General features: G+C 42.3%; 1 protein-coding gene across 2 annotated transcripts; it reads right to left on the reverse strand.

Moving 5' to 3' along the window:
- Positions 1-167: 167 nt before the first annotated feature.
- hsf2 (heat shock transcription factor 2) lies at positions 168-14257 on the reverse strand. Of its 2 annotated transcripts, XM_022770344.1 has the most exons (12): positions 14046-14257; positions 13497-13605; positions 11521-11648; positions 9902-10026; positions 6765-6840; positions 6352-6413; positions 5996-6074; positions 5711-5844; positions 4515-4790; positions 3647-3749; positions 3032-3095; positions 168-2726 (listed from the first exon to the last, which is right to left on the reverse strand). In XM_022770344.1, the coding sequence occupies exons 1-12, from the start codon at positions 14136-14138 to the stop codon at positions 2386-2388; spliced, it is 1590 nt and encodes a 529-aa protein (XP_022626065.1). In that variant the 5' UTR covers positions 14139-14257; the 3' UTR covers positions 168-2385. The 2 variants fall into 2 exon arrangements, with proteins under 2 accessions (XP_022626065.1, XP_022626067.1); XM_022770346.1 differs by lacking the exon at positions 13497-13605 and having other exon boundaries at positions 14046-14118.
- Positions 14258-17370: the final 3113 nt, after the last annotated feature.

Raw genomic sequence — 17370 nt, forward strand, 5'->3', positions numbered from 1 at the left:
GTTTCCTGACTCTGTGTAGCTGGGGCTGTGTTGTAAAGGCCACTGGACTTTCCTGAGGTTCTTGTAGACAACAGGCACTATGCAACATCTCATTAGAATTTATTAACTTTGTTTCTTGTTTCCAGAGGATCAATAGATTGTCTGGACTGGCACTTTGTGTCCTGACTGACATGGAGCCTCACAGTAGTGACTGGATGGTGTTCCAACATCCAGTGTGAGTGATGAGAAGCAATGACCCTCCAAATGAACAACAAATGAACATTGTAGCATCTGCTTTATTGTAACTGCAAGGGTTGCAAAAATGACAGACAAGTCATGTGACCTGTGTGAACATGCACAGCAGCCTATAAAGAGCATCTGAGGTCTGAAGTGTGGCTCTGTGGAGACAGGGTGCAGGCACTTCTATATCTGTGAGGAGAGAAGCTTCCCTTCATCACAACATCAGGAAACTGAGGCTGTTACTGTGAATTCAGCTCACACATCCTAGTTTTCTCCCAGTACTGTCTCAGACTGAACACACTCACAAAAAACTGAGGATGTGAACTTTGCTATGTATTACACTAAAACTGACCCAGATGTTCATGGTTTCCTGGGTAACAGCAAGTCTGAACATTTTATGTGCTCATTTCAACCTATCCAGCTCAGTGTTGCCATCTGTTACTCACTGTTGAAACTGCTAATCTTTGCATCACATCAACATTTCTTTTGTGTACAGGTAAGGGACAAAACAACACTTGAGTTTGCCTCATGAACCTGGTTCAGAATGGACTAAGAGTTTTCAGTTATGTTTCTACAGAAATCAGAGCTGGACAGAGTCATTTCAGATCAGTGTTGTGTTCTCAGATTGACACACAGATCTTACTGTTTACAGCCTCACTTCACATCTCCCCTACACTATCTGTCCCAGCTCCTCAAAATGATGCTTTCATTTACTGAATGTGACAAACTCACTTTGCCAAGTCAAAGAGAAGTGATCCCCAGCTGTCTGAAGGAATGTTGCTTTATGAAGATTCTAAGCTGTGTGGACAGACATGTAGCAAAAGATAAACGAAACTCAGAATAAACAGATTTTCAGGTGTATATATACATAGGTTCAGTGTGTTTGAGAATGTCTCCTCACTGATGTTGTAGGAGCAGATGTGATGCACTGTTTCACTGATGAAGATATTGAGGAGCAAAGGCTAATGTCTTCTTCTGTCTATGGCCAGGACGGGAGAGAGATAAAGCTGTGTGGATTGGGTCATGTGATTACACCAGCCACAGTTTGTGTCATTTTTACATCTGAGACCTTTGCATTGAAGAAAACGTCCTAAAGTAAAGTCCTCTTACCTGGTTTCATTTTCAGACATGCTTGCCTGCTTCTGCTCAGGTGTCACTCTAAAGGCAGAACTAAAGAGTCAGTGGTATTATTCATCAAGTGCAGTAAATATCCGTGTATGAATGGATAGAGGAGAGAGTCAATGTTCTGGGGATCCAAGAACCTTGTAGATGAGCATTTGATTCACACCCACTTCACATTGTGATTGGCCAGCTGTGCTGACACAAGAAAGGAGCCAAAGGTTGAACTTAATTCTCAAGTGCTCTTTTCTCATTTGTTACTCAACTATTTGTGGCACTTTGATGTGAAAAATGACTGTCTCCCTGAAAGGACCATCGGAAAAAAAGTTATTTACAGTCCATCCTCAGTCTCACTTTAATCTGTTTCACCTTGTTGAATTTCACTTTATGATGTCACTATAACTGAATTCACCAGCAGGTATCAGCGTTTCTTCTCATATCATATTAATACTTGATTCATGGTTTTGACGATGTTGTTTATAATTAACAACTCTTCCTCTTTCACATGAGCGAGCTCGTATCTGGACAGGTAAACCAGAGTTAACTGAACCTGCTCCATAGTACAGGTTATCAGGACGGACAATGTTAGGCTCAGTTTAACCAGATAACTAAAAGTTATCCTGGTTATGTTGAACTTGCTTCATAGTCCAGACCTCAGGTCTGATATAAGGTGTAGGGTTACTGATGGTGCAGTCTGATGATGATGAGATAGGAGGTTTAGAGACATTTATTCTAATGGTCATTTATGATGGTAAAGGGTTAAAGGGTCATTAACCTGCCAGAGGTTGTTCCACTGTTATTATTGTATTTGATAAAAATGTTTCTGGAACTCAATGCAAAGTCTGACATGTGAAAATGTGAACATTGTACAAACTGCAGCTGTTCTTCCAGCAGCCTGGTGCTTTCTTCATTTCTCTTACTGCTTCACAACACACACGCACGCACGCACGCACCCTCAGGCCAGAGAGGTGAATGAATATTGGCGCACACTGTCAGTATAATGTGGAGAATGGTGGAATGCAGTCTGTGGTGAAGTTCCCTTGCTGCTCACACTCTGTCCAGCTGGGTGGAGTCGGCCTCCAGTCCAGCAGGACTCAGTTCACACAGATAGAAGAGTGTCTCCTCGCTGGCCTCGGCCTCTGTCAAAGGCTCCAGGCGGATCAGGGAGCTGCGTGCCGGCTGCTTCGACTCCAGGCTGGTGTCCAGCAGCTCCGAGGGTGGCTCAGTCTCCACAGAAGCACTGGAGCTGGAAGAGGGCTGGAGGTGGGTATAAGAGGAGCCAGTGCTGCCGCTGCTGCTACCTGTGCCCAGATCCAGCTCTGGAGGGGAGGTACAGCCATCAAGGAAGGCCAGAAGGGGACAGGAGGTGTACTGGATCAACTGCTTATCTGAACAAACACAAAGACATGGGAGGAAACTAATGCAGAGAATAATCACTATAATCAGCACGTCCCTAAAAGTATCACTTTGATTTATTGTCCCGACCTGCAGGGGAACTGTGGGACATAATATACACGGATGTGCGACTTTCTAAACTCTGTCTAACCAGCTTAGTTCACCACATTAAAGGGTCCAAAGACTTTTATAAATGAGACATTTCAATTGAAAAATGTCTACAAACATGTTTTCACTGTTATGTCTTATTGTAAGCATGTCTAAGTGTAGGCAGGAATTTTGAATGTCCTCCACTCACCTGTGTTTTCCTCTGTTCTGCCTCTGTTTAGCTGTGTGCTGTTCTCTTTGGAGGACACACTTTCCTAAAAACACATGAAGAAGAAATGACGACACTACACAAGCACACAAAAAACAGCCTAGATTTTTATAAATATACTTGTGAATTTAAGATTTACATTATTTCAGATTATGGATATGTGCACATTGTACTAATACTAATCTAATCTAAGTGCTAGTATGAGGCAGCAGTTATAGTTATAGAATATGTTACAGTACAGTATAGTCTCTATGCTCCTATGGACTCCCATAGGCTTGTTTCATCCTGTGTGTTCTGTGATTATTCATTCTTGTTCTGTTTCCGTGTTTCCAGCTGCTGTAATTTACCCTTACGGATGGATGAGGTAGACATACTGTCCTGTCTCTATATTCACCTCTCATAGTGCAGCTGCAAAAACTGCTCTCTGTGCTCTAAATCATGCTTCTACAAAAGCACTCACTGTCTGTGACTCTGAGGAACTAACAAATGATGATATGAACCTTGCAGATGATTCACAGTACTGAAATAAATGTGATTAGATGTGTTGTGTTACGTCTGAGCAGGTACTGATCAGGTGTGTACATGATGTCCTTTTACCTCTATGGCATCAAAGTCAATGCCAAACTGTTTCCCATAAAGCATGGCCTGGAAGTCCTCCAGACTGCAGTCAATACTGTCCAGATAGTCCATCAGCTCCACCCTGAAGAAATGAACGTGAATTAGTTCATTTTTGGAACTGAGAACTTAGTTCAAAATTTTTAAAAAAAGAACTATGAACATTTTCATCTGTATGAACTGAACTTTGAACTAGTTCTTTTTAAGTGTGAACTGGCACAACACTGTTGGGTTTTTGTCCCGGCACCTAACAGCAGTCAGCGTACCATTAGCTATGACATGGAGGTCTGTGTGACCCTACAAAGGATATGCCTCCCCAGACCATCAGTGACCCCCCTGCAGACTCTGTCACATGTGCTCAGTGTGAACCTGCTCTCAGCTGTGAAGAGAGCGGGGCGCCAATGGCCGACCTGCCAATTCTGGTGTTCTCTGGCAAATGCCAATCAAGCTGCAGGGTGCTGGGCTGTGAGCACAGGTCCCACTAGAGGATGTGGGGCCCTCATGTTTGGTCAGTTTGGTCAGAAACATGCACACCAGTAGTCTGCTGGAGGTCATGTTGTAGAGCTCTGGCAGTGCTCCTCCTGTTCCTCCTCACAAAAGGAGCAGATACCGGTCCTGCTGCTGGGTTGATGCCCTTCTACGACCTGTCCAGCTCTACGGCCCTGTCCACAGTTCATATTTGTATATTAAGACCATGGTCCATGTTCATCTTCAGCTCACTTCAGAAGAATGATACAGCTAGAACCATGGTTACACAGTAAGCCTTTAAAAGATGGTTCTAATCAGAAAGATAATACGGACTGAGGAGCTGTTTTTAATATCATGAACTCTAGTTGAGGTTGGCACTTACTTGCCCAGTAGGTTGATGTTTTGTGATATTGCTCCGTTCTCGTTCAGTATGGAGTCCATCATCTTGACGGGATCCTCCAGACTCAGGCCGGAGGGTTTATTGAGCTGCAGGGCGCTGCTGGTTGACCCGCTGCCATCTAGGCTGCCGCTCCTCTGGCTGTCGTCTGCCGCCGCCTCCTCTGTCTGTCGGATGTCATCTGTGCAGGTGGTGCTCACCTCCGTCTCAGCTGGCAGCACCGCACAGCTGTCCAACTCCACCTCCACAATTTCCACATCACTGAAGAAGGATATTTTCAAACAACATGACATAAGACAGATACTGCTGACAACTAACTTCCTTTACAGTCAACTGATTCCAGGTTCTCTAGTAAAGGACATTCACACAGCTTTACACATCTAATGGCCTACTTCTCCAAGATGCTTTGTGAATGTCAGTTTGATGTAGTAAATGTCCTGAATCCACACAGCAGACTATGTTCAGCCTTTCTCTAATGCACCTTAATACTACTGGATGTGCACCTTACTCGAAACTAAATGCACATCTAGAGCCTTTCTAACTACGAGTTTCAGCTGAGTTGACTAAATTGACATAGCAGAGGGGACAGCTTGCTTTGCTGAAAGCATGCTGTCAATTGACTGAGGACTGAGGTCACCCTGACCTGAGTGAGCAGCAGCCTGGCTTTTCACACCAGAAACTCATTTCTCTGCTGGTCAACAAGAAACTCTGCTCCTCTGCTCTCTCTTCATCACACGTACAGCTGATCTTTATAATAGCCTCATGAATTTATAACGTAGAGCTTCATATGTGGGCCTTGCTTCTTCTCAACAGTGAAGTTAAAAGGACCATCACCTTGTATACAGAGGGGCTTCTTCTGTATGGGTGTGTTCCTCTGTCTCACTCTCTTTTTAGACACTCGGACATCATCATCACCACTTTAACCTCTCTGTGTATTGGTATTTTTCAGTAGTTCATTTTAATCTTGTTGAGCGTCAACAATCGGTCAGAGAAAACATTGAAAACAAGCAACAGGCATCAGGCTCTCACTGTGGTTTGTGACTGTCACACACATCATCAAGCTAAACAGCAGTTCTTTGCTCAGCTGCTTGTGGCCGAAAAATGCTGACAACACGCTCTCCACTTGTCTCACAGCTGTTATCAGTATGTATGAAAGCAGCACAATAAGAGTCAGGTCTTACCCCTGCTCATAGGCCCTGGGTGAGCCCTCTGTGATCTCGGCCGTCACCTCGGCATCGTTCTCAGTCAGGTCACAGATGATGACGTCATCTGAGATCTCAGAGCCCTTCACACCATTCAGACTGTTGACAGACGACTAAACACAACACACAGTTACAACCTGGACTTCACATATTCAACATCATCTATTCAAAAACAAAACATAACCATGTGGGCTTAAAAAGTAACGTGTTTGCTGTGGGTAAATCTTCCCATGTTTCTGTCACTGGGTGCTGCTGCTCACTGACCTGTTCCACACACACTTTGTCATCATAGATCTGGTGAATGTATTTGGGCTTCTTTCCATTGCTGTTCATAAGAATGGGCCTGTCACACACACAGTGACACGCCAACATTTACAGTTCATATACATTATTAAATAATTCAATTCATTCAAGTAACATTGCTCATTACAGCTTTGACAATGATGGTTATTCAATTTCTTCATTTTATCATTCTAGATAAATGATCAATCATTTCATCAGAAACAATACACCAATCATCACAGAATATCTGATTGAGAAAATCATACTCATGAAATAAAGTTACACTTGAACATGTGTAGCAGTTAAAGGACGAGTCTTTTAAAAGGAGCAGTTCTCACCTTTTGCGTTTCAAATTCAGGATACGGTTGTTCTGTACCAGTGTGACGATGAACTGTATCAGCTGGAAAAACAACAGTCTCTGAGAATCAACAGAAAATGCAACTGGATCTGCAGCTTAGCTGACCGTAATGAATTAACACCTGCTGGCTGTGGCCACTTCTTTTCCAAACCTCATCAACCCAAAGCCACAAAAATGTTTATATGAACAAATAAAAAATTATGTTTCTAATCCTGTTTATACTGGAAAAATTGGGTCTATCAGAACACACTAATGGTAGAGATAATGAGCAGAAAGCTCTCATTCCATTTATCCTCACATATTCAAAGATAGTTCTCCTGAGAAGAATGCACTACTCACAAAAGCTAGCATGTGGAAACTGATGGAAACTGATGGGTTTGGTGTAGTGCTCACCTTTTTGATGAGCTGTTGCTGGTGGGCATGTTTCTGTCTCAGATCTGAGATTTCCCTCCACAGAGATTCATTCTCCCTAAACAACACACACATTTTATTTACAGTCAGAGAATGAACTGTATGACACCACAATGTCTCGTCTGACTTCCTGTTGTTTCTTTCTGATGTGGGAACTTGTCTCTGACGTGCTATCACAAAGGTGTTTCTCCACCCTGTGGGTCAGTGTTGCAGGAGTTGTTCTTTTTTAGTTAAGGTTTTTTTTTTTGTATTTTGGGGGCATTTTTATGCCTTTATGTGACGGGATAATGGAGACAGACAGGAAATAGGGGAGAGACATGCAGTGAAGTGTCCAGCCAGCTGGGGACCTGATGCTCAGGGCTCATTACACCCATATGGTATGCACCCTAGCCACTTGACCATCAGGTCGTCCTGAGCAGGAGTTCCTAATACTCTGTCCCACTCAGTGTGTCCTCCACTGTGTGACAGTTAAGATGTGAGGAATGATTAGTTCATGCTGTTGTAAAGATCAGAGGACACAGTTTGGTAATGCTTCTTAAATGGAAATAACAGGACTGAGTAACTGACTTCAGATGTTTCTCAAAATTCAACTAGGAATCAAATGACAGCTTGGTTTCTGGAACCTACTTTTGAACATGAAGACAGGGAACCAAGTGATGTTGATACATTTCAAAGCTCTGAATGGTGCAAAAAGACCACAATTTGTGTTTTGTTGTGGTTTAATTGCAGGCAACTATGAGACATCAAGGCACCACTGTATTTAACAGGTCAGATAATCAACCCTTGAGGAACTCCACAGGTCAGAGGAGACACTCAGTTCTTATTAGAGAAGTAGCAGGAAAAGTGCTTTACCAGATTTCCCAACGCACAAGTTAATAAAATATCATGATCTGTTGTGTCAAAAGCAGCACTTACACACAGCTGTCACCATGATTAGACTGCAACAAGCCCTCATTCATGACTCTGTGAGGACAGCTGTTTCTGTGCCTCTGATGGAATTTGTCTAAACTGAGGTTCAGCAGGGTTGGGATGTTTTATTCTCAGGGGACGTTGAATAGAAGGTGACCTTAAAGTAGCCAAGCACACAACCACAAGAAAGTAATTTATTGGTAACAGTGAGTAATGACAGGCCAATGGTGCTTAATACTTCACTGAAGAATTCAGATAAAATCAAGAAAACAGTGGGACAGAAATAAGGAGGACCCTCATCACCTCTATCATCAGCAATGTGAACCTGTACTAATGAGGGCCACACACACACCGAGGACTAGAACAGAACAAGCATTTGAAAATGAGGATAGAGATATATTATTAAAACTGTGAGAGTAAAGTGCACCTCAGGGCTAAAGGGTTGACTGACACACAAATAAAAAATAACATTTATGAGCTGAGATGTCACTTTACAGCGGCTGAATGTGTGCAGCGCGAAGAGCATGTCTCGGTCAAGAGCTGACACAACTGTGTCCTGTATAGGAATGGGTACCGAAACCCGGTATTAAATGGGCCCTGGGGTTAAATTTTTAAAGACAGCGTGAGTTCTGCTTTCGGTACTTGAGAAATTAAGAAAATAAGAAAATAGATTTCCTGTTTATTATTAAAAGTTCTCTTGCGCATTTTTTCATGGGTTTCCCCTAGGGGGTAAATAAAGTATCTTTCTATCTGATCGTTATGGGCACGTTCATAAATTCATATGTATAATCTGAACTGTTCAGAAATTCAGTCGGAGGGCAATGTTATGACAAAATAAGCAATGTTAATTTGCTCATTTTTTTCTTACAAAATGACAAAAAGTACCAATAAGAGTACACTTAAAGTACCAGAGCAATAAGTGGTATCGATACTGATACCATTAAAATCTTACCGTACCCATCCCTAGTCCTGTACTATCATCTACATGGAGATTAAAATCCATTGTTCGTGTGAGGGTGGATGACAGTCTACTAAGGTTTGTGCAGGGAAGAGAAATCCAGTGGGCATACCTCCACATGTTGCTGTATGTTAGGGACAAATATTCTCCTTGTCAACTAGTAGTCGTTCATTAGTCTACAAGACGTTGCGTGTTTATGGTATTAATGTAATTATTTAAATACATATTTTTAGGGGTGAAGAATGAGGCGGAACCAAAGACAGAGAAATATCTGACGGGGCAAGATATTTTCAGATTCATGAGTACTCTCAGACTCTGCACACAGTACAGACAGCCAGCCCACGCTGAATCATTGTCAGGGATTACCAATGAAACATCACAGGAACGTACTCTGAATATGAGGCTTTTCTTTCCCACGTTTCTACCACCTAACAAGAAAACATATTAAAAAAAAAGGAAATACTCATACTGTGTATTGTGCCAAGAGGCTTTGAAGAGACCAACAATCACACAAGAATCTCTTTTAGAAAACAAGCAAAAAAGAAAGTGTGCTACAAGATGTGTCATTATAAAACAAATTATCTTAAATTGAAAAGTGATCTAAGAAGAAATTTGACTTTTGACTCCAGTTCGGTACTGCACACCTTACCAAAGACCCACCAACCTCTGGAACATCTCCCTGTTGGACCAGGGGCTGGTTTCCCAAAGATATGTCAGACAGGTCTGTAGTGTTGGTCCAGTCTTGATGTTGCTCATAGATCAGTCTAATGTTAGTCATACTGTTTCACAAAAATAAAGACCGACTCATTTTAAGACAAAAACATTAGACTGCTTGTTATATCTAAGACACAGTCAGTCTGTCTTTGTGAAACTGGCTCCTGCAGTGATGTACATCACCTCAGTCCCACTCTGTGTACCATGATATCAGACCTCTTGTCTTTGAGCTATCAACTTCTTTAAAAGACAGTAATAATGTCATACCCTTGTTAAAGACATAACAAGTCCCTGAAAGAGAGACTCTATAGGGTCAGTCCACAGGCAGGTGACCTTTTCTGGACTGGGATGCCTCACACAGAGTTCCTGGTAGAGGCCACTGAGCTCATTTTGACAAAAAAATTTGCATGTCACCATCATGGCATTGTCGCTTACTGATGAATTCTCGACATGTGGCTTTTCTATGGTTGCTGGCCATGTTTTGGTCCTTGCTTTCACTATATTTTCTGGGATAATGTGTGCAGAGCTTTACTTTTACCTCTTGAGCGTTGCCAGCCTGGCATCGATGTTCTCCTGTTTGCTGTGAACACTGTGAACACTGGCCAAGATCTTAGTCAGGTCTTCCTGTCGAATCTTACTGTCCTCTGGCCGTGCGTTAGAAACCTGAAATTACAGTCACATCTTGGGTTTACAGTATCTCAATAGTAGAAGCATAAAAAGGAAGCAACACTGTCATCTACAGAATATTATGAATTTTGTTCAAGAAATTACATTAGCTGGTAAATGAGATAAAGAACCACATAGAGGCATCACAGTTCTTTTTTTCTTGACCAGTACTTCCTCCAAGTTAAGACATTTGTCTTAATACTGATTCATTTAATCGGAATCATGTTTTCTTTGTCTTATCTGATACCAGACCACTGGGCCGACAGAGGGCCACTGTCTCTACAGTTCTTATGAAGATTTGATCAGAGTGTTTCCCAGCATCCCAGTATTTGTGTTAAACTAGGCTTCAGTCTGTATCTCTGAAGAGACCCGGATAAAACTGATGATTTTGAGCTGGGCCAGGTCCAGAGGCAGCAGAGACCCAGATCCTGAGGCTCCCTCCACCATGCTCCACCTATGGGAGGATGTTTTCATGTTGGTCTTTCATGCTCTGAGCTTCATCTGTGTTGAGCTGCTGGAGTCTCAGCTGGACATTGTGTCACTTAATTATCTCTGTCTATAGACAGTCTATGGACTGATGAAGCTCTAAACAGAGCTTCATCATCTCTTCTTCATCCTCAGTTCCTGAGATCTTTGTTGTGAGGCCTGGTTCACATGAGCTGATGTTTCTCTAAATGTCAGAGTGTTGTCAAAGTGTCTCTAAGCCAAACCTCCAATCTGGTTTCACTGACTGACTCCAGGTCTGATAAGTCCTGACTGCAGTTAGCTTCTGTTCCAGCTACACTCTGAATGTTTGAATCTTGTGTGGTATCTTGGCTGAGATATGAGTACAGGACGGAAATGTTATGGAGGATGCTCTAGGAGTGAAGGCCAGGTGCAAGAAGAGGGGGAGTACCTCTTCTGTTCCTCTCTCCCCTACATTGTTCAATGTTGACATTTGTATAACTTGACAAGTTTTATGTTATCCTCTAACTCTACTCAGAGAATGACCATGTATGGACATAAATGTTGGTTCTGCTCTTCTATAGGCTATTAGGATTTAGCTATGATGTATTAAGAGAATATTCAGCCTATAAATTGTATGGGCTTGGGACAAACGAGAGGAGATCCTTTTTGGCTTTGGGTCCTCTCACAGGGTGTTTTTGATGCTTGTTCAACGATGCTGTGCCTTTTTGTAATAAACCTTTTTATATACAACTGAGCCGGTGTCAGCAGAGATTCCTTCATCATCATCACATCATTGCAAGAGAAGAAACAACACTTGTTTTCAATACGGACGACAAGACCAGACTCTTTTGGACCCCACTGTATATACGATGGGGTTTTGAATGTTTTTGAGTCATCCAGTCAAGGTTTGTTTCTTTTGGTAATGGTTGTTACATATGCTTGTCAAACACTACCAGAATCCCTTTGAATCACAAGGTCTTTACATTTTTAGAAAACATTCATTCTGTTGACAGGTGAACAGTGATAACAGAGACATGACTCCACCTTCCTCTTGATGTTCTCCAGCAGGTCGTCCTGTCCATGCTTGAAGTAGGGGTGCTGAAACTCCACTGGACCATCTCTCTCCTGTTTTACAATGCCTGTGTCAATGTGCATGACTTTACGGAATCCATCTGCACGGACACACACACACAGGAATAAACATAGGAACAAACATAGGAACATAGGAAAAAGTGGTAAAGAATGTTTACACACAGATTACAGTGAGTAAGGACCAGAGATGTACATGCATACTGACATTCTTTTATGGTCTTTTTACTTGTATTTTAAAATAAACTCTCCAAAGTGACAATCTGACACAGTGCCAACGATGACTGCAGGTGTTTTGGACTGGACTGAATTGCATGCTACAGTTGTTACTAATTTTCTTGGTATTTCAAATCACCGGCAATTTTATTAGGTGCAACTGTTCAACTGCTCATTAACGCAAATATCTAATAGACCAATCACATGGCAGCAACTCAATGCATTTAGGCATGTAGATATGGTCAAGATGATCTGCTGAAGTTCAAACCGAGCATCAGAATGTGGAAGACATGTCATTTAAGTGACTGAATGTGACATGGTTGTTGGTGCCAGACAGGCTGGTCTGAGTATTTCAGAAACTGCAGATCTACTGGGATTTTCAGGCACAGCCATCTCTAGGGTTTACAGAAAATGGTCTGAAAAAGAGCAAATATCCAGTGAGTGGTAGTTCTCTGGGCGTTCTTCTGCTACGACATTCGGATGGTAGGGTCAGAATTTGGCATAAATAACATTAAAGCATGGATCCATCCTGCCTTGCATCAATGGTTCAAGCTGGTGGTGGTGGTGTAATGGTGTGGGGGATATTTTCTTGGCACACTTTGGGCCCCTTAGTACCAATTGAGCATTGTTTAAACGCCGCAGCCTACCTGAGTATTGTTGCTGACCATGTCCATCCTTTATGACCACAGTGTACCGATCTTCTGATGGCTTCTTCCAGCAGGATAACGTGCCATGTCACAAAGCTCAAATCATCTCAAATGGCCTCCACAGTCACCAGATCTCAATCCAACAGTCCACCTTTGAGATGTGGTGGAACGGGACATTCGCATCATGGATGTGCAGCTCACAACGTGATGCTATAATGTCAATATGGACCAAAACCTCTGAGGAATGTTTCCAGCACCTTGTTGAATCTATGCCACAAAGACTTAAGGCAGTTCTGATGGCAAAAGGGCATCCAACCAGGTACTAGCAAGGTGTACCTAATAAAGTGGCCGGTGAGTGTATATATATGTACATATGCGTATAGTACAATAATAAAAAAACAATTAAAAAAAATTTAAAAAATTACATTTACTGTGACAGAGGATTTTATCCTTATTGTTCAGTCCTTCGTGGAATCACATGTGACTTTGGTCTCAAAGCAATTCATCAATTTGAACATATACCAGTGTCAGAAAATATCATCCATATTGCCAAGTGCTGGTCCTCCTCTAAATAAAATCACTATTAATCCCATAATTAACACCAAAACAGAGATCCAGCACAGTCGGTCTCCTGCTGCTGAAAACAGAGTAACTATGACCAACAGCTCATGTTTACACTGTGCCTTGTGGTTACCATAGCATTTTGCCCGTGCACCTATTCATCTGTTTAACACATTGTGCCAAATATTTGTTTGTGCCAGCTTCTAAACAGTCAGAAGATTGCACTTTCCTTTGTCTATGTAACAGTAAACTGAATATATCTGGGGTTTGGATTCTTGGGTGAATTACACAGGGTGTCTGACCACATCACCTTGGGCTATGGGAAGTTATAATGACGGTTTTCCTCTATTTCATGGGTTTACTGGGTTAAGCATCACTATGTACCAGCCACCTGAGTTATTAGTGTTGCCCAAATCAAGCAGCCCTACCCAGCACACAGCAAACAGTCTGGGTCACTCTACAACCACTGCACAATACTGACTGAGAGGGTGATGAATGCAGTCTTACACATATTTAGCTGCCTGATGAAACTGGCCATGTTGTTGTGCTTGAAGTACTTGGGGAGGATCTCCTTGGCAAAGCGCTGCTCGTCCAACACCATGAAGCTGTTGCCCTCCTGGAAACAGTCAGCACCACACATTCACCACTGGACATATTGTATGTTAGTGCGTTATTAACCCCCATGCCCCCGAAACTGTGCACACGCGCTTGCCCAGGCGGCTTTACAGTGACAGTGTCCAAAACTCAAAGATGAAGTGATGCTGGCATGACGCAGAAACTACAACTGGTTTGGTATGCTAGCTATCAAGCAGGTAGACAATGAAGGAAAATGACTTGCTAACTGAGCTAACAGCTGATGGCTGGCCTCAGCTAATGCTTGCATATCGTTCTGTATGCCGAAACGTGTAGTTATGAGGCGTGTGTATGCGTGGGCGATGAACTCCTATCTGTCAACAGTTATATGTTAAATTAAGGCTAATCTGACTAGCTCGCTAGTTGTTTGCTAGACGTTAGCTTTCAGACCTGACATGCTAACGGTACACAGTTTAGCATTACCTGACTCCAGCAAATGAATTCATTTGTGTCTGCATCCTCCACCAGCGTCCACAGCTTGGTAAGGAATGCCGGGACGTTCGAGTTGTGCTTCATCTCTCCAATGTTACAACAGATACGCCTAGACCAAAACTGCGCAGTGATCGCTCTGTTCCGCAGCCTGTGTGGAAAACTGCACGACTCTGTCGCCTTCAGGAAAACGCCAATGGCTTACAACTTCCGGTCCCAGTCCACGGGAGCAGATTGGTCTAGAATTGGTTTACGTAAGACTCCTCACGTGGACTTCCATGCAAACAAAAATAAGTTTGGCACGTTTTAACCCACGTACGTTTGTCCTGTTTGGCGCCAAGGCTTTCTCCCAGAAAGGTTGGTTAAGGTTGTAAAAAGGGTTTAACCCAAACCATGATGTTTTTCTAAACGTAATCAAGTAGTTTTGTTGCCAAACCTAACCAAACTCCGAACAGCTCTGAAGGCACAGGTCAGAGGCCTACACTATGAAGCAAGTTCAACATACCTATGTTAACTTTCTGTTATCTGGCTTGACTAAACCTAACAATCGCAATCAAGTGGTCACACGACGGTGGTAATCAACTCTATGACTCAACCCAGGTTTTCCTGATGAAGACATCGTAAGGGGCGGTGTTTGCAGCGGTGTTTTCAGCATATGACCAATCGGCAATTTGGAGAGGTCGACTGGCAGAACTGCATTTTTCACAATTGAAGAGCAAACCATTATCTTACATAAATATACAACAATATTATACAGGCTACTGTATAAGCAACACTGTTGTAGCTGCCGAAAGCAGGAGGGAGAGCTGCCAAAAAATCGCCGATTGTGTGAATGCGTGAATTAATGACATTTACAATACACAATTACAATAAACTATTATGTTGTATAGATGTATTCTTATAGTGTGTATGATAGTTTTAGCCTTAACCCCGACAGGGTCAAAATGACATGAGAACAAATAAAAAATATAAGTATATACATATTACAAAGTCATGAGTATGCTTACCTTAATATCTTTTTACGTACAACAAGTTGGGGTGCAGTACTTCAGTCAGGCTCTGTTATAAGATAAAATCTGCAGTGTATAAAATTAGCATACAATGAAATGACTTTGACATTGTTGCAGCAATAAGAAAGGCAGGAGGGGTTCCTCCTACACAGAGGTATACTCCTGCTGAGGAGCTGGCACTTGGCAATAATGAGGGTTGCTCCCTAACGCAAGGGGGTGTCTACTCAGACCCTGGTGAGGGTGGCCGCCCTCAACAGGCCACATTTGTACAGGGTATGTGTCAATGAGTGAATATTAAACTGCTGGGTTGCTAATAAAACACAACTACATTATACTAACCAGTGTGGGAATAACATGTATGTACCTTCTCTACAGCTGACGGGGAAACACTGGTGTTGCTGCCACCACCCTAATACACACTGTCCCATACAGAGGTAACAATGCACGCAACTTACACTGGCATGTCATATGTGGTGGCTGTTCATGGATTAAATAAACCATTTAGATGTTTTATTTTCTAAGGTGGAGGCCCTTGATGATGAGAAAGTGTCTGTGCTCTGAGGGAGTTTTGGGGGTAACTTTACTCCTTTGTTACCACTGTCATGCAGTTTTCATTTTGTCCATCTTAACACAGTTGGCGAGAGTGTGGACACTTATTGATTTTATCTTTATGTACTTACTAATGGTGGTGGTCTGCAGTACATGGGACTGATAATGGCTTCAGGTGTTTTCTAAAATGAATCAGTTGCTAAGAGCTTAATTTTGTAGGAAGAGGAGCCTGTGGTTTCCCCCTCCTGGCCAAGAGGATCACAAGTGGGAATGAATTAGCCCTAATGTAAACAGGTACAAAAAACTTGACATTGAATATAAAAAAACTTGACATTGATTATAAAAGACGGCAATTAAAAAAAGTCAAACTGGAGGTGGAGAAATTGGAGCACGAAAAGAAGGTAATTCAGTCATGTAATTTATTTACAGGCATGGGGAACAATTCAATTAAAATGTAATTTAAACAACAAATAAACAACAAATGCCCTTGTTTCTTAAGTACAACTCAAAAGACAATGGCCTCTGTTTCTCATGTAAAACTCAAAAGAAAATGCTGCTGTTTCTTAGGAAAAAATTGCTGTGTGATGGCCTCTCTAATAGCCTTGCCAGTGGGATGGTCCAGGGTGATGGGGTCCACCACATCAGGGGGCTGCTGACTCACAGGAGCAGCCCTCTCTCTCCTTATTGTGGCTATATTGTGGAGGACAACACATGCTACAGTGATTCTGCATGTCTGAGCTAGAGCTACTCAGAGCCCATGGAGGCATGTGAATCTGGCCTTCAGTAATCCAAATGTCATTTCTATCCTGACCCTGGTTTTGGTAAGGGTCACATTTAATCTATTTTGTGGCCCTGGGTCAGGTGGGGGGGTCATTAAAAAGGGCTGACAGGTGTATCCCTCTCTCCAAGCAGCACTCCACTGAACAGCTCTGAAGACAAAAAAGAAAATTGCCATGAAAAATGCAGTTTAAAAAAAGATAAAATAATATGCAGTGTAGTTTCCAAGCTCTGCTCCAATCTGTGGGACAATTCAGTCTCCCTGAAGATCCAGGAGTCATGGACTGAACCAGACCACTTTGCCTCTATGCTGGTGACGATGCAGTAATGGTCATCTACAAAAGCATGTTAACACTTACACAGGACAACAGCATTAAAGTCAATGTAGCATCAGTATGCAAAAGGACTATGGTTTAGAGAAAGATAGTCCAACTGTGACACCTGTGCGGTGTCAATATTACCACATGTGCCAAAAGGGAATGGCCTTTACTTATCCAGACTACAGCATTTTCTGCAAACCAAAAGTGTTCATGCAACAAAGTTTTGTGTTACAACTGCTATCACATACACATAAAAGCACATGTTGCTCATACGTATATACCTATATACATACATACATATATTTACCAAGTAAAATACTAAATGAAAATAATAAAGTAGAATGCAATCTCAAACTTAAGGTAAGATATTGCTAATAATATGCAAATGGTATTGTAAGATTTACCTGAACGTTGAGGCTATGGAACGACTTCCGATTCACATTTAAAACACAACAGTATATGTATGAGGGTCTGCATTGCTCATGGATGAAGTAGTCACATAGATCAATGTCTACCTGCTATCTTATAAAAGCACTAATGGGGCATCGTGTAGCGCAGTGGGTTACGCAGGCGCCCCATATATAGAGGCTACAGTCCTCGCTGCAGCTGGCCCCCAGTTGGACTCCTGCATCGGACGGCCCTTTCCTGCATGTCATTCCCCCT

This window comes from Seriola dumerili, unplaced genomic scaffold (genome assembly GCF_002260705.1).
Source record: "Seriola dumerili isolate Sdu_G_001 unplaced genomic scaffold, Sdu_1.0 BDQW01000025.1, whole genome shotgun sequence".
NCBI classification, from domain to species: domain Eukaryota; kingdom Metazoa; phylum Chordata; class Actinopteri; order Carangiformes; family Carangidae; genus Seriola; species Seriola dumerili.

What these genes read in the sequence shown, in the direction of transcription:
- hsf2 (XM_022770344.1), bottom strand. Translation starts at nt 14,138, where the DNA reads ATGAAGCACAACTCGAACGTCCCGGCATTCCTTACCAAGCTGTGGACG. An exon ending in AGCAACAGCTCATCAAAAAG is followed by an intron (nt 6,414 to 6,764) that starts GTGAGCACTACA and finishes TTGTTTTTCCAG; the next exon opens with CTGATACAGTTCATCGTCAC. An exon ending in CTGAATTTGAAACGCAAAAG is followed by an intron (nt 6,075 to 6,351) that starts GTGAGAACTGCT and finishes TGTGTGTGACAG; the next exon opens with GCCCATTCTTATGAACAGCA.